Raw genomic sequence first — 26,711 nt, forward strand, 5'->3', positions numbered from 1 at the left:
GCAATGCAGCGTCCTCTTAAAGAGACAGACACACAGATAATCAGGATGCAGCCCCTAAGCATTAGATACAAAATGCAATGGGAGCCTAGAGGAAGAAGCTGCTAACTTTGTCTGGAGTTGTCAAGTAAGTTTTCACAGGAGAGTAGTGTTTGAGCAGTTTCTTGGAAAATAGAACAAAGCTATCTAGACAAAGAAGTGGTGGGAAGAGCAATTTAGGTTAAGGAAACCAGGTGATGGGAGAGAAGAATGCAGAGTGTGTTCAGTGTGGCTAAAACTTGTGGTATCTCAGGGAAGACTCAATGGGAATGGCATCGTCTGCCCTGCTCCATGGGTGCCATACTTCTCCAGAGAGCAGTGGAGAAGCATTGAAGCACTTTGAGCCTGGAGATGACAGTATCAGGCAGAGCAGTTTCAGTAATGGAGGATGGAGGGAATGGCAGAAGCCACCATAGACAAGGAGCCCACTCAGACTTGGGACTAGCAAGAGAAGAGCAGGGCCTGGATGGAGGGATCAGGAGCATGGGTGGAGAAGAAAGGACAGAGATATTTTTAAAATAGAAAGACCAAGTCTTAAGCCTTGAAACTCCCCTCCTAGGATCGTGTGACCTGCACCATCCTGCAAGCTGCTGCGTTGCCTAGGTGAGCAGCAGCAGCAGGAGTTGGATGTGTGAAACTTGGGATGGAGGAAGGACTGGAAGGGAGCCAGGAGGATTGAGCAAGAAAGGCTCTCCTGCCTTCTGCCTTTCAAAAAAAAAAAAAGTAAAAGCCCGCTCAAAGGAAAAAAGGGTGTTTGAGGGGTGAGGCTATCTATGGCGTGAGGAATGAAAAACAAATTTGATCAAACTTAATGCCTGTACAAAATGAAATTGGGAAATTGCTGAACCTATTTTTACTATTATGCAGTGATTATTACAGAAAAGTTTACAATATGTGGGTCTAAGTAATAAATAAATATAAAGGAAATAAACTTACTGTGGGATCTCAGGCAGAGTTGAAGCTAAATAAGCAGCAGACAGAATATATTGAATATTATTAACAGTTTAGACAACATTAGGCTATTCCCCACATGTTCATATTCTCTTTCTCTCTTTGTCTCTCTCTGTCTGTTTCTTCACGCACATACCTGAATCTACTGTCACTCATAGTAGCCAATTGTTGAAGTCCATCTGTGGACACCTGAGACTTCAGACATCATGGTTTTTGTCGTGCCTCTCAAAGACTTCATCCCCCACCTTTTCATCTCAGACAGTTCTTGAACATTCATTGTTGACTCTTATACATCTTTTACACTCCTGGTTTGTCACCATAGTCAAGACACTGGCATATGCTTCATGCTACCCTTACTTATTCATTAGGCAGCATAATTTGACGTTGAGTATCGTTTCTATTCGGTAGATTCCTGGTTGTTCATGCTGAAAACACAGCCTTTATCTAAGACATGTCTTTGGCCTGCTGTCAACTTCCAGCTTCCCACAACCTTCACTGCAGTGCACTCAGCCATGAGCATAGGCTAACTCCCTTCAAAATTAAAATGTCGCATTTTATAATCATCATATCACCCTCTCAATCCAAACACTTGAGATATGTATCATAAAGTTACAAACCATTTTACTATTCTAACTTACATGTCTAAAATATTTTCACATGAACTAACTCAATACTGCTCTCACTCATTATTCCAGTGCTCTATATGCCCACATTGGCTCTAATCCTATGATGACTTATATTACGCTCACTTACCTCCTTAATATCCATCAATCTGATATCAGCCTTATTTTGCCTTATTTCCGTTTTGTACCACAGCAAAGGGGGCCCTTTTATGAAAGGTTTTCAAAGTGTACACTTGGTCACAGTCAAAATGATGGTAACATATATGTGTATGTATATGGATCGATATGTAGATATCTCATTATGATCAATTTAAAGGACATAATCAGATGTGTACATAAGAGCATTTGTTACCTTCATATGTATAGTGCAGCCTTTTATCTCTTTGATCATTCTTGATTATATGCCAACATTTGTATAAAAATTCACTTTATTAGATAGATCCTAGCTTGATGTTACTGCATTGAGTGTCATTGCCACCTTACTTTTTAAATGGGGATTGGGATTATTGCTACCTAGGAGTCTGGGAAAATGTGAGCTCTTATTCCTAATTTGTGAATTAATGCTGGGCTTAAGAGGATAATCTAAGACAGTGAGTCAGGTTCACCAACACATTGTTCAATTGGGTAGATTCTCAGTCTGCCTTGAGCCTCTGCTTTAAATGCAGTCTGATCTATGTTTTAATGAGGGTCCTACACCTCTTCCCTGGAGGCTTTCACTGCTTTGATTAAGGATTTAGTTTTATATTATTGCATGATGTACACCACTCTGTTGAAACAAAAAACAAACTTAAAATGTAAGCCACATAATAAAAGGTGAGCAAGTCTTCACTAAAAGTGAAAGGCTTGACTTCTGCGGGTTCGTGATCAGCAACAACCTGTGTCCCAGGCTGGCCACCATTTTAGCCAGAGCTTGTGGCTCTGGTCCCAGCTTTGCCCCTGGCCAGCTGTGTGACCTTGGAACGCCAATCCTCCTCTTTGAGCCTCAGGGTCTTATCTAAGAGATGAGGTGACCTTTAATCCCTTTCAGCTCTTAAACTTTTTGATTCTATGAAGGCCATGAGTCTTTCTGACACTAAACCCACATCATCACAACAGATCAAAGGATGGAAAACTTAAGTGCAAATAAAGGTCGAATCACACATTTAAAGGCAAGTGCTTCCAAACTCCAAGACTCAGGGGAGAGCTCATGTGTGCAGTAGTGTCTCAGAATTCTTCTTTAAAATGGGCTGAAAAAATGAAAGTGTTGCTATTAGGCCAGGCTAGTGTCAGTAACACTAAGTGGGTCCAGGATTTTTGTTCACAATTGGCATATTTTGTCATTACTAGATACCATATCTAATATACTTTATATATCAATGGTTTCATGTATTGAGAATGTACCCAAACACCAGGAAAGAAATAGAAAAAAAGCTACATAACTCTAAAGAGAGGATTTAAGCTTCTTGAGAAATTTTTATGAAAACACGTGAAATCTTTTCCTTGGCGAGTGCCTTAGGCCCTCATTCAAAGACCACACTAACCTACAAAATAAAGAAAAGGATTGTTAATAGCTCAGGTTGATCAAGCTCTTACTATGTGCTAGGTACTTTTCTCAATATATAACATAATTTACATATCTGACAAAAATTTTAAAGGGTCATAAATTCTATTCCTATCCATTTTATGGATGAGGAAACTGAGGCCACTCACTCTGACATTTTCCTGCAGCGGCCAGTCTCCTAACCATCAAACCACATCACCCTTCTAAATAGAGAAAAGGGCTCCTAGTCACAGACTTACTGAGAGTCTGACAAAAACAGAGACATCAAAGAAACTGTAAAAAACACAGGTAATGGGAAAAACTCAGAAACTTAGAGTGTTTTGCGAAGCAAAAGTAGGTCAATTTATTGATCTGCTTATTTGTTAACTTACATAATTTATCTGCTTCTATACAAAATACTCTGTACCAGACACTAATGTCCTTACTTTACAAATCTTCACTCATTCTGTTCTCTCAACAACCCTACGAGGTGGAGAGTGTAATTTTACTCATTTTATGCATAAGGAAATTGAAGCCCAGAGAGGTCCAGTAAGTCTCTTAGTTGACACAGCTAGTAAGTACTGGAGCCTGTCTCTTAATTGACATAGCTAGTAAGTACTGGAGCCAGGCTCTTGAGCACAGGGCTGTGGTGGTGTTACGGGTACTTCCTTTCTGGGGGAGGGTAGGGGAGATGAGGTCTAGCTCTTTCACCCAGGCTGGAGGGAAGAGGTGCGATCTTAGCTCACTGGAGCCTCAAACTCCTAGACTCAAGTGATCCTCCAGCCTCAGCCTCCCAAGTAACTGGGACTACAGGTGCATGCCACCACACCTGGCTAAACAAGTACTTCCTTAATCTACCCACTGCATTGTGAAAATGGAGGTTCATTTGTTCATTTGGCCATACTATTATTGTTGCATACTAATTTTAATATTTCTCAAAAGCAATATTGAATATGGAGGGATGATGAGTTTCAAGAAAAGATTAAACTTATTTTGGTATTTCAGGTTGAGATTCTCCTGTACATTTTAGAAGGATCCTCATTCAAAACAGTTATTTTTGCTATTGTTTTGTTGTTTATAGTATCAAACTCCAACTGTTTGAAAAACTCAGTACTTTCAGATTTTGTAAGGATACATGATTTGGATTTTCACTGTATCTGAGATTAGGATAGCAATTATGATGAGATGAGCTACCATATTTACTTTCTAAACAGATGAGAGTGCCGAGGGGAGAAAATGGCTATAATTTAGTTTATTAAAATTATATAAATATAATTTATTTATAGAACAAGAAATAAGTCATTGTCTGTAATTCTCTTACATAATACCCTGTATGGTCAAGTGAAATAAGTAGAATATTCTGCAGAAAGAAAGTTATTTGAGATTGCCTACAAGTACTAAGAAAACTATAATGGGCATTTGATGTATCTTGTGTCTAAATTGCCAACTGTGCTTTTCCTATTATTTCCTTTTTGCACTTTTGATGTGCAGACTATCTGCTCAGTGTTAACATTCGTTTTAGAAAAAAGACCTAAATAAAGTAGAAAACCAAATTCCTACAGGCATCAGTCATTCAACAGGATGGTTTTCTCTAAAGGATACAACTTTTTCACTTGTTTTTTAACATAGGCATAGCTTAGTCCACAGAAATCCCTTAACCTGCTTTTGGAGTCTGCTAATATCTGGTGACATCTCTTGAAGTGCTAGTGTTTTCCAGGCCTTCTTTATCCACTTAAAGTTATATAGTGTACAGCAGGATCCCAATTAGCAGAAATCAGTGAAGAGTAAAACATGATATTACCCAGAGAATATTTTATTTAAATTGTACAGTATGGTAAAATACATGAAAACAGAGTTTCTACATCTCATAAAAGAAACCTGAGATTTAGGAATTAGTTTAAAATATGTGGTTGGGAGTTGCACAGAGTGATGAGTGGCTGTGTTCAAAATGAGAACTGCTTCCTCATTTTTAAAAAGATTTTATTCTAAACCTAAATACAACATATGGCTTCCTTCCACAGCTCTGGGGTGGATTCAGCAGTATATTTTCCAGATCAGCACATCAACTTCAGATCTGTGACACCGGCCAGGCAGCCTGAATCAATTAATTTGAAAGCCTCGAAGAGCATGGACCTTGGTAAGCAAGGGTGAGGTGACATCCAGGTCAGCTCTCCAGCCTTAGCCCATTTATCTTCCCAAATGTCCTGGTTTTGTTTCTTCAACTCAAACCTCAGGGAACAAGGTCTGCAGAAGCCTAGAAGAAGGGATAATGGCCATCTCACCTTCCTATCTCTTCACACATTTAATTGTAATTACCCACTTTGTGAAACAAAGAGAAGTGATTTATTTTTACAAAATGATCTATAAACTATCCTCCCATTATAGGTCACAAAAATGATTCCTTCTGGAGGATCTGAATTCCAGAGGCGTCTATCTGCCTTTGCATTTGCACCCTTGCTTCTGCCAGGGCATTTCCACTCTGTGTGGGCATACCTGTTGCAGAGCCTGGGAAAATCATGTGGTTCAAAGCATCCTTTGCCTTAGTGCTTCACATCCTTCTATTCCTATCCATGTGTGATGGATAGGGATGGCAGCAGTGCAGAAAATTCAGCTTTTTAAATGCCCATCCCCAAATCCTGTGACACTGGAGGGAAAGGGGGTCTTTTGGGCTTGCCACACTGAGGGTGTCAAGGTACCTCTGTCCATGCCTGAACAACCTCACTGAGGTTCTCAGCACCACGGGGAACTTCTTGGTGACTGTTGGGTGCCAGGGCAGAACAAGGGCCCCTGTCAACTGTGTTCTGAAAGCCTTGGGACATCTCATATACCCTAGAGCATCACTGCCCTCCCATGGGCTCTTAGAGAGAACACTATTAGAGAAAAGTATGGGTACAAAATAAATTCTCAGCAAAATATCCATTGCCTCGCGAATGCTTAGAGGCCAAGCTTTGCAATTGTTTTTTCTCGAGGCATATTATGTATTTCATTAGTAACAACAAGAAAATAGAATAATCAAAAGTGTGCGCTCCACCAAACAATCTGATAAATAGGGCTTATCTGTTATTCATTTACAGGAGTTCAGAAAAACGTTCAGTCATGATGAAACAAGAGAAATTGATTCTATTTTGTATAAATTAACTAAATCACTGGGATGCATTTGCTGTAATCGCCTATAGTGAGAGACAGATAGAAACCTTAACAAGGAAGCTGTCTTGAACACTGGTCAGAAACAGTATTTTCTCAAGCGTGAACCTTTGACAAACCAAAGGAATAATCTGTGACAGTGACATAGGTTATTACTAATAATTTAAAGAGCAGTTCATTTTTATAGAGTGCTTGATAAACATTTCCTGTTCTGTCTTCCTAGTTTCTCTATAAAGAAGATGAATGGATCAAAACTGCTCTTATTTTTGAGGAGAGAAATATATTTCTGTTTTTCTCATTTAATTAAAGCAGCCACTATTATGGTTCTAAAAAGAAAAAACAGCACCCATTGTAAATTAAGAGAGAAAAAAATATTATGAAACCTGAAAAAAATAAAACCTAAGGCATGTCCAGAATCAGTATTTTTATTTACATTTTAATTTTATCATCATTATTATTATTATTTTTGAGATGGAGTCTCACTCTGTCTCCCAGGATGGAGTGCAGTGGTGTGATCTTGGCTCACTGCAACCTCCGCCTCCCGGGTTCAAGTGATTCTCCTGCTTCAGCCTTGCGAGTAGCTTGGATTACAGGCCTCTGCCACCACACCTGGCTAATTTTTTTTTTTTTTTTTTTTTTTGTATTTTTAGTAGAGAGGGGGTTTGTCCGTATTGACCAGGGTGATCTCAAACTCCTGACCTCAAGTGATCCACCCACCTCGGCCTCCCAAAGTGCTGGGATTACAGGGCGTGAGCCACTGGGTCCAGCCATTTTGTTAACATTTTTATTACCAAAAACTATATTTTGAGTTTTCTCTTCGAAACTGAAATAGTCCTAGCAAAATATATGTAGTTAGCATTCTTTGCATTTTTATACATATGCCATAAATGACAACAATAATAGTAAGGTTAATTCATTTTACAAAATTGGTCAGGTTATGAGCTATTTACCCTAGTACCAACTAAAATCATTGGCTAAAATGCACCACGCAGCGGAAATACTCAGTAGCATGCTGTAAAAACAAGTTTAGAGTAATCATCAAAGTTTGGTCCTTTCCAAGAAGTACCAGGCTAAAGCCAACAGTCTTTCAGAAGACCCTGAGGGTCAGCATTCTACTACCATTTTGATCCCTTCTCCCCAGAACAATCAGGGAGCCTAACAAACGTGTTAACCTTCTCAATGTGAAATTCACTTAGGTGATACCCCAATGGTAAACATTTGAAAGTGTCTTTTCTGTTTCATTAGGGGAATAGAATATTGTATATAGTTTCGTTTTCCATATATAGCACTAGGCCAATGTAAGAGATTAATTTATTTGCTCAAAAGGTAGGTGACTATGTTTATAGGAATAATACTAGCAGGATCTTAATTCTTTAAAATGTTTTAACATTCTTTAAAACGTTTTAATAAGTATCCTATTTAGGATGAATATACAATTCATGCTATCTATTTTTGAGCTGGAAACCAGCATTTTTATATGCTTCAGAATTAAAAAAAAAAAACACCCTTCTATTTGCTGCATAATTAAATTATATTGGCTATTTCTCACTTTATAAAGTCTGTAGGAATCTTCAGAGGCTGATGGGCCCTATCAGTACCCTTGTGTTTGTTTTGCATTTGCTACTAAGACCAAACTAGTATTTTAACTTGCATATTAATGAGTCGTTGTTCATCTGTTTAAGTATTTTAAAGGTTAGCGGCTTCCATTTACTTATTTTCAATTATATTTTCAAAGACAGACAATTCCGATTAAGAAAAATAAAGCCTCCTTATTGCCATCTCTTTTACCTATTCACCAGACACAAACGTAGTTTAAAATGTAAGTACTCCTATTCCCCATCTATGTGCATGTCCACATCACATATCGTTTATTTATAATAGTTGCGTAGTGTTACATTCATTAATCTTCATTTATACTTTACTTTTCTCTTCCCCTTTTAATGGAATGTGGGCTTCACTGACAGTTCTTTTGTTGTTGTTTTGGTGGGTTTTTGAGTTGTGTTTAAGATTTTGCAATTTGTTTATTTATAGCCTTTGCCAATGTTACCATTTGTTAATTTTTTCCTCTTTCATTTATAAAATATTGTTACATGGGATGCAAGTCATTTTTTGCAACCTATTATTTGTCTTTTTAGTTTCATTGTGATATTTCTTATAAAAAAGGTTTCAGTCTTATTGTCAAATATTTTCATCATTTCTTATTTTGTGACATTTAGGTTATATGTTTATCTCATTCCCTTCTGGTACTTTTAGAGGCTTTAAAAAATATTTAGCAAGCTATCATATATTTTTATCCATGGGGTATGAGATGGAAGAATTTTCTCACATAAGTAAGCAAATTATTAATAACATTTATTGACTTCTCCATTCTTTCCCTGAATCTGAAATTCAGTCACATTGAATAGTAAATTCCCATACATACATAGATGTGTGGATTTCTAGACATGCTATTCTGTTGATATATTAGTCCATGTCATGTCAGCATCACCCCATTTAAATTATCTTGCTATTACTTCGTATTTTGATTACTTACAAGATAATCTTCCTCTAATTTTTCTTCCTTTGTAAAATTACTTTGGCTCTTCATATGTACTCATTCCCCTGCATGGACTGTACAATCAGCTAATCAAAATGAGTTTCAAGATGAAATAGGAATGCTTCCACTGTGGGGGGTGTGTGTGTGTGAGAGAGAGAGAGAGAGCACACACATTAATTATAATGTTTGCTATTGGTTTCTCATGGAAACATTTGATCAAGCTACATAAGTTTCTTTGCAGTCCTAACGTCCTAAAAGTTTTTTGATTAAATCGTTTATTTTTTTAATCAAGAATGAATGTTTAATTTTAATAAGTGATTTTAAGGGCCTTACTGGCTGATAATGTGGATTTTGTTCTTTATTCTATTCATGAAATAAAAGTGAGTTAATTAATAGATTCCCCAATATTAAATCTTTGATTCTTTTTCAATGACTCTAAATTTTTCTCTTTACTTGCAAAAATGTTTATTGATTAACTACAGATGTGTATATTAAACACTTCTTGAGATGGGTAACACATTATATGCTCTAAAATGTAGGTGTACAACTCTGATTACAATTTTACTCAGTGTCATTAATTCCTATGTATACATTAGAAGTATAAGTAAAAGCTGAATTGCGTATACATTATAAGTATAATGTGTATATAGCCCTTTTGAGGCTGCTTTGCCTTGGGATTTTGTGGATACTTTTACTGGCATGCATGTGGTCACATTTAAGTCAGATCAGAAATGATTAAAATGATAAATAAAAGGAAATTTGTTTTTAAATAATTGCATGTAGTCATGCTAATTCAAAGGGGTTAGGGTGTCACTTAAGAGACTGGGTGGATACTTCTGGGTTTTGGAGAAAATCAATCTTTTCCTACTAATTGTAGACTTTTCTCTATTTATTTAAATTACCAGAATTACTGTGTTCAGTCTGGACCCCTTTAATTTGTTCATAATTGAGCTTGTGTGGGTGTTGAGTTGGAAGCTCTCAGAAGCTGAATAACACAGCTGCCTCTTTGGCCTTTGGCATAGGGTTTTCCCCCAAAGAGCTGCCCTTGTTGGCAGTATGCCAGGAAGTTACATTCAAAGACTTTTTGATGAGGCATAAAAATCTTTAATTTCCAGGCTTGGTGTTTTATGACCCCATAATACTGTTTGAGAATTAGTCTGAATTATTCAAGGGATAGCACTTCAGTTTGTTGGCCCCCTTTGTTGACCTACTCTGTAGCCCCATTCAGAGTTAAGTTTAAAATTCTGTTTCTCACAAGGTATTGTTTTTAGAGTTTCCTCTCCTATTTCAAATTGGCCTCCCACTCCCATTTCAGAAGGGTGTTCTATAACCCAGTTCGGAGAAAGCGAAGGGTAGTGCAGATGGAAGACGCTGGCCAGCTGTCCTCCTGTTCAATGAGAGGAAATGAGCTTAAAGTGATGCATGAGGCATTCAGACAAAATTTTAGGAAGTTTCCTGACAATGAAGATTGTTAACATTCCATGTCTCATAGTCTTTTAAGCAAGAGCGTGTGTCCTGAATATTTCCCTAAAATCAAGACGATAAATAGGTTGGCTGATTTCCTTTCAAGATTTGTGATTCAGCAGTTTTATTTTCTGTTAGTTGCTTGCTCTAAATTTTTTTTTAATTAGGAAATGTTTTTAGATACCCACAATTGAAGTAATTTATAAGCCAACTGAGTTCTCACATCTACAAAGGTAAATATTTGAGATACATTTTGAGTATGAAACTTTTTATACATGTCAGATATTCCTCTTAGAGAGTACATTTCTAGTATCAGCTCAAAGAAGAGCACGAAAAAAGCCCCATTCTACTGCTCTAATACGTTCTTTTTAAGATTATATTCATATAGTGAGGTACTTCTCTATGAATTATTGATAATAAAGACTGAATACTTAGGATAATTTTTATAAAATTATTCTAATAAGTGTGATGCTGGTTTGTATGTATTATTAATACATAAATATATTTTACTATTTTTATTTACATCCATGGATTTCTTTTATTGTCCACCAATGAGTAGTACCTCTGAATATAGTTAAAAGCTGAATTGGGTATTACTGTTTTGGATACGACTTTGACTTTAAAGAAAATCTGTTAATGGTAATACTGTAAGAAAGTGTCTATTTGTATAATAGACAAGTATACAAAGATGAAGTCAGCTATATACTCTAAGCTCTAGTAACTCAAAATAAAGGAATTATAGGGAATGTTCATTCATTAAGTAAATGTTTATTAAGTGCCTGCTGTGTGCCAGGAAGTGCATTAAACACTGGGGATGTGGTAAATAAATGAGAGAAATGGTGTTTGCTGCATGTACCTAGATTAGAACCCCAACAGGAAAGAAAAACTCAAGAGTTAAGGAAAAACTTCCAAAAGGAAATGCTAACATTATGATAACTTATCTCAGGGAGGAAGAAAAGGAAGAGGCATCTGAAGACACTAGTGTGGCTGCTTTAAGAACTCACTGATAACCTTGGCTATGTAGAAAAGAGGAAGAGAGAAGCAAATGATTAAAATATATACATATATATGTACATTTTTACTGTGTGTGTATATACACATATATATACACACACGTAGTAAAAATATAAAAGAATATATGCGGGAAGAGGTAAACAGCTGCATGAGAGGAGGCTTGCAAAACCTAATAAGAGTTAGACAGCCAAGCTATTTTTAAAGCATAAAAAAGAAAGTGTGCGAGGTGGTCCATTGTTTTAAACACCTACTGGATGTCAGGTGCAAAGCAAAGCCACTCAGTTCCTGTGTTAGTATTATCCTCATACCTAGGAGAGAATGATGGCCAAACCGAAAAAGCATAGCTGCCAGGGAATGGAAGTCTAGACAATTTACATCCCTGTGCACTAAAAGGATTGTGATTATAAAGTGGCTGTCCCTGGCCATCAGAAATTATGAAGAGTAGGCCTCACACTGGAAGACAAGGAAGCAAATTATCAATTTTCAGAAAGATAATGAATTCCAGAAACAACTAGTAATCTCAATGGTTATCGTCAGAAAATTTCCATGTTCGCGAAATTAAAAAAAAAAAAAAAATGTGATGGTCACCAGCAATCTCAATGGAGTCCTTGAAATAACTGGTGTCTCCTTTCCTTTTTGATGGGATTTCTAAACTGCTAAGTCAGGAAAATGTTTTACTTATAGGTTATGTTGATGTTTATAAAGGTATTTCCATTTGTTTTCTGATTGAGACTTATGGGTCAAATTATACAGAGGTAGACACAGCACTAAAATGTCCTTTCCTTAAATGTGCTAACTAATGTCTCATTGTCACCTTGGAGAAAATTAAATAACATATACCATAAAATGATACCTTTATTGTGTTCTAATAAAACTCAACAGAATTTGATGAAGATTGGATGTATGTAATTTGGCACGTATCTGACTTCATCTTTGTATACTTCCCTGTCTGTTGTACAAAGTAAATAGAACTCTTTCAAGATTACAGTTAATTTTTCTTGACAAAACATGATTTTTTCTTTAAAGTCAAGAGTAAAGAAGGAAAAGGCACTCTTCACAAATTTTCAGGAAATACTGTCTTAGAGAATCGGGTGATAGATTTACAGAATTAGCATTCAGATGATTTCTCCAGAATTGAAGAAGATAGAATTTAATAAAGAATGATGCATTCATTCCAACAAGGATTTATTGACACTTACTGTATGCCAGGCAATATCCCGGGTAAATAAGACAAAGGCTGCAATCTTACAGTGTTTTCATTCTCGTTATGTAAACAGATGATAAAGATGTATACAGTGAATAAATAATAAAATTTCAGATGACAGAAATTCAGATAGAAATGTTTTTCCTAAAGCCAAATTCAGGTAGAGAGAATGACTGAGGGGACATGAAGCTATTTCAGATGGGATAGTGAATGATAAAGGTTATGTCATAAAGTCAGGTTAAAAAAGATGAATTGTGTAAGTGTAGGATTTAGGAGAGTTGGCGTAGTAACTATTGAAGCAATCCCCTGGTTCTTAGCTGCTTTCCTGACATGGCCATCCCCAAAGCTAGTTCTGTGTTTTCAGATCAAAGAAGAAAACAGCTCCACTTTATTCCGGCCTGGTCATAACATTTACAGTTCCATATCCAATTATGGGTAGAATATTTTAATAGCTACAAAGACAGTATAGAATGCAATCCAGATATTGGTGAGAGGCCTAGAAACCATGTTTAGTGAAAAGCAGTTGAAAGAGTAAAGATATTATGCCTGAAAGAGAGATGGCTTAAGAGGCATAGGAGAGCTCTCCTCAAATATTTTCATGCAAACATTGAAAGACTCACATCTGTTTAAAATTAATCAGTACCCCAGATATATCAAGCAATGATAATCACATCAGAAGATACATCATGTTTACAAGTTTTGAAATCGAGAAGGATAACAGTGATGGAAAATGGAATTCTGGTTTGTGGCATGTTTGGTATAAAAGGAAAAAATATGTAAATTAAAACAGCTCCTGAAGACTGAAAAGAGAAGCAGAACTCACCAAAATTATGAAAAAGAGACCATCATATATTTTTCAGTGTTTGACAAGGGATACAGTTCTTTTTATTTTTGTTAGAGTATTTTAATATGTTTATGTTGTTAAAACATATTATAAGGCCGGGCACAGTGGCTCACACCTTTAATCCCAGTACTTTGGGAGGCCAAGGCGGGCGCATCATCTGAGGTCAGGAGTTCAAGACCAGGCTGACCAACATGGAGAAACTCTGTCTCTAGTGAAAATACAAAATTAGCCAGGCATGGTGGCCTATGCCTGTAATCCCAGCTACTTGGGAGGCTGAGGCAGGAGAATCGCTTGAACCCAGGAGGCCAAGTTTGCGGTGAGCCAAGATCATGCCATTGCACTCCAGCCTGGACAACAAGAATGAAACTCTGTCTCAAAAAAATAAATAAATGAAACATATTATAATGTATATAGTTATGTGTTTTAACTACATAACTGTATTATATGTACATAGATGATAACACTGTGTACATATTACACAGAATATAATTGTAGTGAGATGAATAGATGAAAAGTTGAATTTGGAGAACCTACCTGTCAGAACTCAGGCTGAATTCTTAGAGAGACATCCGTAGTGAGAAAAGACTTCAGATAGTTTCCAGCACCTCCATCCATGGCGGGCCTCTTTCAAAACATTAAGAAAACGGACATTTGGATTAACCAAAATGTAACATGTAATTATATTTTAGATAATTGCTACATTTAAAGTGAGTTATAGACTAGTAGTAGTAGTAACTGAAATGTGGAAATATAGATCACTGTCTATAATATAACTTGATCAATACTTCAGATGTAGCAGAATAAGGCAGATTCTCTTTAAAATTCATTAAAACAACGATTTGAGTTGGAAGCAAAGGTGTAAAAATGATTCTCTGTGTCAAGGACGTGCTTTTCCTATTCCTGTAAGTCTCTACGCATCCTTTCCTCCTGCTGTGTTTTCACATTCCCTAAGAAACATACTTTCAAGAAGAATTTGACTTTGTATTCATTGTTACTGTTATTAATTGGAAAACAATAACCTTTTGTGTAGGAATTGTACTTTTATAATGCTTTATATGTTGCTAGACTTGTCTCAAAGTTGTGACACATGCCAGGCCATCCCTGTCATACCCCTCCCATGACCAAATGCTCACAAATGCCATAAACCTAATTGCTGTCTTTTATAAGTTGTTGAATGAGTGAATAAGAGATACAACTTTCTCAAATGCCCCCATCTGAAAAAGGAAAGCATTTTTGGAGCAAGGATCATCCCTCTTGTATAAAAACACTTAACCTTATGCCTCGAATACCCCTAATGCCTAGGGATTTGATGGTGTTATTAGTAATAGTAGCAGTCATGGAGAGGGTAGTGTTGGTAGTAGAATTAGAAATGAGCTTCTACATCTCCTACAGGTTTTTCTTATACTTGGTGGTTGACTCGAACAGTCAATATAAGTAAATTCTCCTAAAGTTAAGTATTATGAAATGCTGGGAGAAACGTTAACTTGTGGATTTCATAGGTATATCCTTAAGTCAATAATGGGGCCACAAATGGTCTCAAATGTTGCCATGCAGTTTTTCACTGAGCGTATTTTCTCAAGGCCAGGGAATGTTTAGTGGAATATGTAGTTAATTTAAAATGTCAGTGTCTCTAAGAAAAATGTAAGGCTTTATTTCTCCAGAAGAGATACAAAAAAACTATAAAGTTTAGAAACTAACCTTAACCAATGATATTCTGCCAGTAACAAACCCATGCAGATTTTTACTAAATTGACCTCTGTGTACTTAGAGTGTTATCTGTGCTCTGAAGAGAAATTTTGGTCAATGGGAAAACTGCCTTGTTCTTTAAAACTTAAATATTCTGGGCTCCTCATAAAACTTGGATTAAAACATGAAATGCTTTCTTCTTTATATTTTGTACTGAGGCTCTGTATCTAGGTAATTCTAAGCCTTCCCCCCCTCCCCCACTATACTTTAAGTTCTGGGATACATATGGAGAACGTGTATCTATTTGTTAAATAGATACAGACATGCCACGGTAGTTTGCTGTACCCATCAATCGGTCATCTATATTAGGTGTTTCTCCTAATGCTCTCCCTCCCCTAGCCCCTCCACTCCTCAACAGGCCCCAGTGTGTGATGTTCCCTTCCCTGTATCCATGTGTTCTCATTGTTCAACTGCCACTTATGAGTGAGAACCTGTGGTGTTTAGTTTTCTGTTCCTGTGTTAGTTAGCTGAGAATGATGGTTTCCAGCTTCATCCATGTCCCTGCAAAGGACATGAACTCATACTTTTTTATGGCTGCATAGTATTCCATGATGTATATGTGCCACATTTTCTTTATCCAGTCTGTCATTGATGGGCATTTGGGTTGGTTCCAAGTCTTTGCTATTGTGAATAGTGCCACAATAAACATAACGTGTGCAGGTGTCTTCAGAGTAGAATGATTTATAATCCTTTGGGTATATACCCAGTAATGGAATTGCTGGGTCAAATGGTATTTCTGGTTCTAGATCCTTGAGGAATTGCCACACTGTCTTCCACAATGGCTGAACTAATTTATACTCCCACCAACATTGTAAAAATATTCCTATTTCTCCACATCTCTCCAGCATCTATTGTGTCCTGACTTTTTAATGATCGCCATTCTAACTGGTGTGGGATGGTATCTCATTGTGGTTTTGATTTGCATTTATCTAATGACCAGTGATGAAGAGCTTTTTTTCATATGTTTGTTGGCTGCATAGGTGTCTGCTTTTGAGAAGTGTCTGTTCATATTCTTTGCCCACTTTTTGATGGTGTTATTTGTTTTTTACTTATAAATTTGTTTAAGTTCCTTGTAGATTCTGGATATTAGCCCTTTGTCAGATGGATAGATTGCAAAACTTTGTTTCCATTCTATAGGTTGCCTATTCACTCTGTTGATAGTTTCTTTTGCTGTACAGAAGCTCTTTAATTTAATTAGATCCCATTTGTCAATTTTGGTTTTTGTTGCCATTGCTTTTGGTCTTTTAGACATGAAGTCTTTGCCTATGCCTATGTTCTGAATGGTATTGCCTAGGTTTTCTCCTAGGGTTTTTATGGTTTTAGGCCTTATGTTTAAGTATTTAATCCATCTTGAGTTAATTTTTGTATAAATATAGGGAAGGAGTCCAGTTTCAGTTTTCTGCATGTGGCTAGCCAGTTTTCCCAAACCCATTTATTAAATAGGGAATCCTTTCCCCATTGCTTATTTTTGTCAGGTCTTTCATAGATCAGATGGTTGTAGATGTGTGGTGTTATTTCTGTGGTCTCTATTCTGTTCCATTGGTCTATATATCTGTTTTGGTACCAGTACCATGCTGTTTTTGTTACTGTAGCCTTGTAGTATAGTTTGAAGTCAGGTAGCATGATGCCCCCAGCTTTGTTCTTTTTGCTTAGGACTGTCTTGGCTATATGGGCTCTTTTTTGGTTCCATATGAAATTTAAAGTAGTTTTTCTAATTCTGTGAAGGAAGTCAGTGATGGGGATAGCATTGAATCTATAAATTACTTTGGGCAGTATGGCTATTTTCACGATATTGATTCTTCCTATCCGTAAGCATGAGCATGGAATGTTTTTCCATTTGTTTGTTTCCTCTCTTATTTCCTTGAACAGTGGTTTGTAGTCCTCCTTGAAGAGGTCCTTCACATCCCTTGTAAGTTGTATTCCTAGGTATTTTATTCTCTTTGCAGCAATTGTGAATGGGAGTTAACTCATGATTTGGCTCTCTGTCTATTATTGGTGTATAGGAATGCTTGTGATTTTGGCACATTGATTTTGTATCTGGAGACTTTGCTGAAGTTGCTTATCAGCTTAAGGGGATTTTGGGCTGAGACTATGGGGTTTTCTAAGTATACAATCATATTATCTGCAAACAGAGATAATTTTACTTCCTGTCTTCTTAGTTCAATACCCTTTATTTCTTTCTCTTGCCTGATTGCCCTGACCAGAACTTCCAATACTATGTTGAATAGGAGTGGTGAGAGAGGGCATCCTTGTCTTGTACCAGTTTTCAAAGGGAATGCTTCCAGCTTTTGCCCATTCAGTGTGATATTAGCCGTGGGTTTGTCATAAATAGTTTTTATTATTTTGAGATACATTCCATCAATACCTAGTTTATTGAGAGTTTTTAGCATGAAGTGGTATTGAATTTTATTGAAGGCCTTTTCGGCATCTATTGAGATAATCATGTGGTTTTTGTCGTTGATTCTGTTTATGTGAAAGATTACGTTTATTGATTTGCGTATGTTGAACCAGCCTTGCATCCCAGGGATGATGCCAACTTGATCATGGTGGATAAGCTTTTTGATGTGCTGCTGGATTCAGTTTGCCAGTATTTTATTGAGGATTTTTGCATCAATGTTCATCAGGGACATTGGCCTAAAATTTTGTTTTTTGGTTGTGTCTCTGCCAGGTTTTGGTACGAGGATGATGCTGGGCTGATAAAATGAGTTAGGGAGGAGTCCCTCTTTTTCTATTGTTTGGAATAGTTTCAGAAGGAATGGTACCAGCTCCTCTTTGTACCTCTGATAGAATTCGGCTGGTCCTGCACTTTTTTTGGTTGGTAGGCTATTAATTACTGCCTCAGTTTCATAAAGACAGATATGCCTTTTTTTTTTCTCACTTGCCTTTGTTTCCTAAACCATTGTTCATATTTAAATGAAGTTCTGTGTTCCTTTTTAAAGAACTTTTGTGTTAATGTAAGAACATCTTCATTAAAAATATGAAGCTAAGGATGCTTATTCAAAGAATGGAACAAAATGCTTAAGTTCTCCTTGCAAATATGAACCAAATCCATTTAGTTTTTTTAAGTGAGAATTTCATTAGTTGAAAATGTTATATGTAATATACAATTAAATGTACAATTAATAATTAAAATATACAATTAAATAATTAAAAATATAAAATTATAGGTTAAATGAAGTTTAGCAGTTTCATAATTATCCCTTCTGAATGATATTTTGAATGATAAAATTTGTTATTGGCAATACTTTATGAAGTGATTAAAGACACTGAAAGGAGAGACAACTATCTAATTTTTAGATGCAGTAGTTGCAGTTTGTTCTTTAAAAAGCAAAATATACAAAAAATAGTTAGAATGAATGAATAAGGCCTAATATTTTATAGTACAACAGGGTGACTATAGTCAATAATGATTTAATTGTACATTTTAAAATAACTAAAGAAGTATTGGATTGTTTGTAACACAAAGGATAAATGTTTAAGAGGATGATACCCCACTTTCCATGATGTGATTATAATGCATTGTATGCCAGATCAAAACATCTGATGTATCCCATAAATATATATACCTACTAAGTACACACAAAAATACAAAATAAAAAATTATCTTAAGGAAAAAAACAAGGCCAGTCATGGTGGCTCATGCCTATAATCTCAGCACTTTGAGAGGCTGAGTTGGGAGGATCATTTCACCCTAGGAGTTTGAGACCAGCCTAGGCAACAAAGCAAGACCCCAGCTCTAAAAAGAAATAATAATAATAAAATTAAAAAATAAATAAATTTTTCTAAACAATAAAATAAAAAATAAAAAGCAAAACACCTTTAGTCTTACATATTTTTATTCTCATATATACCTACCTGTGTTCTTATATTCTAGTTCTTTCCGAGTGATTGTACCAAACATATTTCTTTAAATTTATGTTAAAAACAGTCTAACCTAAACATTGTTCTCTGGATCTTTACTTCTACAACATTATCTTTTAGTTGTAAAGTTTGCTCTGGAATAAATGTTGCGTGATTCGTTTGACTAATATTACACTCTCTGCTATAAAAGTTGTTTCCAATTCTTCACTTTCAGAAAAAGGAATGCCTTGAGCCTGCTAGTACATCAGTCTTTGTAAGCAATCATGATTATGTTATCATAATTTCTATACGTGTACTCCCCAGCCAGATGATATATTAAAGATGCAAGGCTTTTGATTCATATGACCAGTTGCCCTGCAGAAAAGCAATTTTGCTCCTATCAGCAGTATATGGAAGAATCTGGGTGTCATCATTTTTTTTCATTGTTGCCAGTGTTATAGGCTTAAAAGGGTTATTTTATTTTACTTTTAAAATCACTTCTGTGGTTAAACCTCTCCCAGCTGTTTGACTATATGTTTTCTATTGTGAATGATCTGAGCATTTCCTTTCTAAGGCTGAAAATTTCTAAATTAAATGTCACTTTTTGGAAGTAAAATGTTACTCTACATTAAAGATCAAATTTCAGCCCTTGCTCATAGGGGAAAATACATATTTTGCTTTCATTTTGTTACCCACTCTAAAGTACATACTAATGAATACATTTGTGTCTTTCATTAAGTGTTCAGAAAAATATCTGACTAAACATGAACCAGAGGCAGAGGCAGAATTCAGATTTATTTATGATAAAACTGCTTAATCTGGGGCAAGGCAAATAGTCTTCTTAAAAATAATTTATTTTTGGTTTTTCATCAGAACCCCAGAAGCCACTATACTTGACATACAGCAGTGCTGGCTGCTTTCGAGCATATTAATACAAAGACTGGCATCACCATAAACACCTACTCCACTTTTATAAGACTGAAAAGTGCTTGAAAATACAATTGCAGTTCCATCCGAAAGTCATCTATTCACCTATTCCCTCCTTCCTTCATTCATTAAACAAATATTTATTGGGTGCACTGTCTATGCCAGGTAATGTTCTAAATATTTGAGACATATCAATGACAACAGACAGTATCTTATTTCTGTAACTTACTTTTCTTTAGTGGAAATACTCTCATGAGCAAAGTTTGAGCGATGAGGTAAATAAATGATAATAACACAGTAAGTGAATAAAGTTGCTGGAAAGATATCCAGTAGGCCAAACATAACACTACAAATTGTGGAAAGAGGAAACATGACTGGAAAGGCTAATGCTTCAATACCCACTTGGTTTCTAGTGTTCATAAGAAAAGGTAACAGGAATGCTATCCAATGAAGGTATAAAAATTAAAGTTAAAATTAAAATAGAGATCAAATTGGAAATTGACTAATCAAGACTGATGGTTTTAAGTGGGCTGGGAATAAGCTAATCTGTCCTCTGCTGTTCCAGGAACTAACTGGCATAATCCCCAATTCCCAAGCACTTCAGAATTGTCTTGAAAGAATTGTGAGAGCCTGAAAACGTTTCAGCTTGGAATTCCGTAAAAGTGAAATGAGGGGGTAGCAATGAATTGGAGAACATTTAGCATGTTTTCAAAATTTGGAATAAATTATCATAGCACCCAAATTGAGGGAAAAATGAGATCCATTAGAACTTTTTTATTTTCAGCTTTAATAAATAAGTAGATGCCAGGTAAATAATACCAGTGCTTTCTCTGTACCCAGAAAGGCCAGAGGGAAATCTTGGTGCCCAGTCCTCTCACTTGAGGCTAACAATACCACCTTATCAAAGATTGAAGAATATATTTGTTAATATAAACAATATTCACAAAAATACAGGTGGAACTTAACAGATTGGCGGTTTTAGTAGTGACTTTAATGATAAAAGTCTTGGAAATGCTGATGAAGTTAAACAGGCTTCTTAGGTACGGGATTGCTCACAAGCATTAGTGCATGTTATGTACGTTTTCAGGTTTCAAGAATCTTCAAGATGTAATAAATGCAGCATTTCCCAACTCGTTTGATCACAGAAACTTTGAGTACAGACTATCTCATAGGTCTCATCCTTTGAGGAATGTCCTTGGCAAAGAAGATGTGAGTTTGCTTGTGAGATTTAAAGGTGATGTGCAACAGCCAGAGTAGGGTGAAGAAGGATTGCCAACAAGCTGGGACACGTGGAGCAATGCTGTGAAGTGGGGTGAAACCTGAGAGAGAATCTCCAGGGCAGAGAAGTGTCCACAGCCACTAAGTAAGTAGGAATTAACTGCAGAGCAGCAAGAATGAACAGGGCGGTAATCAACTAAGCATATATTAACCATGGATGTTGACAATAGAATGTAATTGACTGTACTGCAGTATGCCTCCAAAAGAATGACAAAAAGAATAGTAAAAATAACCTCTGGTATTACTGATTATCTGTGGCCAGAAACCTCTGACTCTCCTTTACGTATGGTAAAAAGATCAAGCCCTAATATTTAAGCTTCAGTCCCTATTAATCTAGAAGATGAAGAGTAAAAAGAGGAAAAGCATTAGTAGTAACTGTAATCTTCGTAGCTATGTGTCAGGCATAATTTTTTTGCACAGCAATTCTATCACCATTTTACAGATGGGGCAATCAGGGCTTAAAGATACTGACTTACATAAGGTATCTCAGCTAGTAAATGGTGGGGTCAGGATTTGAACTCAGGCACATATAACTTTGATGGCTGGGCTTCAGACCATTATGACTGTTTCAAATAAGGCTTGTCAGTTTCCCAGTCTTAACTCAAAAAATAGAAGACCTGTTCTCTCTCCACTCCTTTTTAAATTCTGTCTTTCATTCAGGACTCATTCAAGTCTTGCCTTCTCTAGGTGACTGTCATTTTTTTTTTTCCAGTTCCTTTTCTGAATTCCTAAAGCAGTAACTATTGGTTATTCAACCTCACAGGTAATTAAGAAAAGAAAATTGAGATACTATATCTTAGCACAGAATGGCACACTTCTTTGATATTCTTTTGAGTGAACATTTTTTCCCACTCCAATCAGGTTATAAGCTTCTACAGGTAATACTGTATACTTATTTCTTGGGCACCTCCCTTCACCACTTAGCATGTGTAGGTGAGGGAAATCCCACTAAATCCAAGACGAACGAGTGAATGAATAGTGTTGGAGCAATCTGGCTGCAATCTCAGAAACCCCATGGACCACGATGATTGATTTGGCTCATCTTACTATCTGGGCAGGTTCTCTTTTCCTACATCAAAAGATTGAATAAATAAAAGTAGAAACAAGTGATTAAATGACAAGTGAACAAAAGTGCAAATTAATGTTTTGTTTGAATAGGAAAATAGAATGAGGATAAAGGTAGTACAGAACATAGCACCATACGCTCGTGTTCACTTACCTGGTTTTGTCCACTTAAAAGGAAAGTGGGAAAGGCTGATAAAAATGAACGTATTTAAGGAAGGAACCAAACACAGGAAATAAAGAAGGTCAGAGGCCTCAAATTCATTAAATAAAGAAGAATGAAAGCAGTTGTTTAAAACTTGAAGAAAAGAGCTGTGTGCTTTATTTCCTAATTGGAGGAATCTATGAATAAATTAGGCAATCACTTGACATAATTGATTTAGGTCATGTGAATTCACTTGCACCACAAGAGAGGGTAAATTAGATCAAATTGTTTGTGGCCCCTCCTGGTCTTCTATTCATTACAGGCATTCTTTTTTCCTTTTGTATTCCTCTGTATCTTTCTTTTAGGTTTTTTGGTTGTTTTTTAATCTCAAGAAGTATGTGTTTTTATTTATATTTATTTTAATGTATACGATGTTTTTCCTTTTGGTTGCAGAACAGAGTTGAAGATAATATTCCTGTAATAAAAAAATTTGTGTGCTTCTTATTTATTAATCCCATTTTGATTTTTCATAAAACTCTTTGCACATAAATAACGTAGTCTGTGCATAAACACAGTGCCATGGGAATTATATTCCAAACATGGTTGAACTGCTTGCTTTTACCTGAAGCAACATGAAATTGAATTACATTAGTATAGAGCAATTTGGTTGCATGTCAGTTGTGGCAAATATTGTGTAAGCTGAATATTTAGAGATTTTGTTTACCTTGGGTCACACAGTATTAGTTGTCATGACAAATATCCCAAAGTGATACCAGGAAAAAAAAAAAAAAAAAATCCTGACTCAAAGAAGACAATTGACTCAAAATAAATTGAGAATATTCCAAATGATTTAAATACTTGGTATGGACCCATGTAGCTTCATAATCGATGCAAATTTTTATCTGCAAAGCAACTTTTGTATTTAGGTTTAATCAAAGAGCTTAATAATGCAAGTACAATCTATTTACTATGACCTCATATGCGAAGACAACTGAGAAACATTAAAAGGCCCTACGTCCACATGACCCAGATTGTACAGTAGCCAGCATAACTTCTTGATGTTGATGGATATGTGAGTTAACTCTAAAATGGGCTAAATTAACCTATTAGATGTCTAAATGTGTAGCCCTTTAAAAAATAGTACTTACTTAAAGGACTTATCCGTGACCAAGCTATAATTTAGAGATGTTGTTATATTGAAAATGTGGTCACAAAGTCATAAAGGGCAAGAATTTCTAAAGGCGGCTCGGTCTAATTGTCCACCCCACTGGGAAAACTGATGATATGCTTCGTCATTAATGGATTGGGAATATCATATCTGTAAAAGAAGTTAATAGCCTTAAATTGTTGTTCAGTATGTCATTACCATGCACTTTTCTAGATATGTTTTAAAAGGTTCACTTTGAAAATAAAGCGCTGGTGTATAAGAGAAATACTTAGAGAAGCCTATTTGAATGAAAAGAGAAGATTTTTTTTAAGTTGGAGAAGAGATTTACTATGGATAATATATGTAAAACCAAGAAGTGATCCTAAGATTTCACTTTGGATTACATTGTTCTTTTTTTTTTTTTTTTTTTTTTTTTTTTTTTAAATTCAGCAACATCCTGTAAAGTTAATTGATTTGGAAATGCCAACATTCTTAAAATAGGATTAAGAGACACTGCTTTAATAATCACTCCCTATTATCCACATGTTCTTTGTCGTTCAAGAGAATAAAGGAATAATTAGAAAATACTTGACAAAGGCTTAGCATTCTTAACATATGAAGAGCTCTTATAAGTTACAGGAAAACAAATATTTCAATTCAGATTGGAAAAGTATATGACAATTCACAAAGGACAAAAGAAATTTATTTGGGAAATAAATATGAAATATATTCAATGTCATAAGTAATTAAGAAAATTGAGATATTATATTGGCAAACATTGGCAAATGCTGAAATATATATGTTCCAGTGGAACAGAACATGCTTGTTGGCTGTTTAAATGAATGCTGCTTTACTCTAAGGCAGAGTGGTAATTGTATAGGCACCTTAACACTAATTTCATCTTCTACCCAGTAATTCTATTTCTAAAAATTATCCTACCAAAAAAAATAAAAGACTTGACCAAGATGGAATATAAAGATTTTTCTCTATAGTTAATTTTCCAGCAATTAGAGAATTAGTGAAATTATAGAATATTAATCTAATCTATATAATACACTATTATGCAACTAGTAGAAATCTTCAGAATGCTTCATGAAATAAAAAATGTTAATGGTAAAATGCCAACTAAAAAAAGCAGAGTATACAATTATAGTAGTGTGTATGTGTGTGTGCGTATGTTTTTATATATATAGTCATGCACCACGTAGTAACATTTTAGTCAACTGTAGACAGCATATTAGTTCCATAAACTTATAACAGTCTATGTTTACTGTATCTTTTCTATGTTTAAATTTGTTTAGATACACAGATACCGTTATGTTAATATTGCCTATAGTATTCACTATAGTAATATGCTCTATGGGTTAATAGCATAGGTACCATGGGCTAGACCATATAGCCTAGGTGTGTAGCAGGCTAAACCATCTAGGTTTGTGGAAGTACATGCTATAATGTTCACACAATGATAAAACTGCCCAGCAACGCATTTCTCAGAACCTATCTCAGTCACCTAGTGACTCATGGCTTATAAATAAAAGAAGAAAGTTTGGGAAAATGTTAATATTGACTTTCTCTTAGTGGAAGTTATGTATATAATTTTTACTTTATTTTTTATATGTTTCTGTATATTTCAAATCTTTACCACAAATATGTATTATACATAGAATAAAATCAATTGGCAGTATAAAACTAATTTTAAAATAGAATAAAAAAAGCAGAATCCTGTTCATGGTAAAGAGAAATGCAGATATTTAACTACAAAAAGGACAAAAGGGGTATGAGGTCTATTTAATGCTTACTTCATATCATTGAGGACTATCACCTGGAAAGACAAATAAGAATATTTATGGAGCAGAATGATGATATGTTTGTTAAGAGGTTTTAGGTCAATACAGAACACTACTCTTTATCAGTTAAAATAGCATTAGTTAAGAGCACATTCCACTGCAGTGCTCAGGGATCCATACCAGGGTTTTATGAAGCCGGAGTTCATTTGTTTTATATAACATGAAACCTGAATAAGGCCAATTCAGTGTCTCCATGAATGTATCAGAGACCTAGGCTCCTTCTTCTCTTCACTCTGCCACTCTTGACTTTCTGGCTCTTGTACCCATATTTGTCACTGCAGAATGTACAGATGGCTTCTGTATCTTCAGCAATCGTATCCATGTTTCAGGCAAAAAAAAAAAAAAAAAAGGAACAGAAGGCAAAAGGGTACGCCAACATTCTTCCCTAATTCAGGAAATCCAATATCATCTAAGAAGTTCTGTCCAGCCAACTTCTACTCTTATTCATTGGCTGGGACTATCACATGTCACATACTGTCTAGCCAGAAAGTAGCTAGGGAAAACAGGGTTGTAGGTGGCATTGGGTCAGTCAAGCTACATGTCTGCAGTAGCCACCCAGGTGTCTGTAAGTTTCTGGTCACTGCATGTATGCAGAAGTGCACAGACAGCCTCATTAGTCAGGCAGAATTTCTGAGTTGCTTTAGGTCTTAGTCCTGAGAGACTATTATTTTAATTTTGTTTTAATAGAATTGTAGAATAAGGAGAAAAGTGGTAAGAGAGCAATGTCCTGATTCTCTATCCACCGTCACAGTCAAGCTTGGCCAATTTTATTTAAGCTGGAACAGAGGATAAGAAGTCAGAGTTGCTTGAGAGAATCACAGTACCGTCTTCAAACCAGAGAAGCTAGTGAAGGAACAAGATGCGAGAAGGAGATACCTGGAGAGAAAAATATAACAACAAATTACTACTTTTTCTTTCTTCTTAATGACTCTAACCCACTGGTTTTAAATTTTATTTATATGTACATATATATATGTATATAAATATGTACATATATATGTATATAAATATGTACATATATAAATTTTATGTGTATGTACATATATACATACGACTCTAATGTGTATGTATACATATGTACACATTAGAGTCATTAAGAAAGAAAAAGTAGTAATTTGTTATATTTTGTATATATGTATGTATATGTGTATACATATATATGTATGTATATGTGTATACATATATATGTATGTATATGTGTATATATGTATATATGTGTGTGTGTATATATATGTGTGTGTGTGTGTGTGTATATATATATATATTTTTTTGAGATGGTATCTCACTCTGTCACCCAGGCTGCAGTGTGGTGGTACAATCTTGGATCACTGCAACCTCCACCTCCCGGGTTCAAGCGATTCTCCTGCCTCAGCCTCCTGAGTAG

The 26,711-nt window shown here is 35.6% G+C and overlaps 1 protein-coding gene across 5 annotated transcripts in view; it reads left to right on the plus strand.

Annotated features, from left to right (window-relative positions):
* PARD3B (par-3 family cell polarity regulator beta) overlaps positions 1 to 26,711 on the plus strand; it is a 1,090,519-nt gene that overhangs the window by 652,238 nt on the left and 411,570 nt on the right. For all 5 annotated transcript variants that reach the window (XR_013402125.1, XM_015110772.3, XM_015110773.3 and 2 more), the window contains one exon: positions 5,151 to 5,266. Coding sequence is in view for 4 of the 5 variants with exons in the window: in XM_015110772.3 (XP_014966258.3) it covers positions 5,151 to 5,266 (116 nt within the window). In the remaining variant the exon portion in view is untranslated. The remainder of the gene's footprint in view (positions 1 to 5,150; positions 5,267 to 26,711) is intronic.

This window comes from Macaca mulatta, chromosome 12, assembly GCF_049350105.2.
Source record: "Macaca mulatta isolate MMU2019108-1 chromosome 12, T2T-MMU8v2.0, whole genome shotgun sequence".
In the NCBI taxonomy this organism is placed as follows: domain Eukaryota; kingdom Metazoa; phylum Chordata; class Mammalia; order Primates; family Cercopithecidae; genus Macaca; species Macaca mulatta.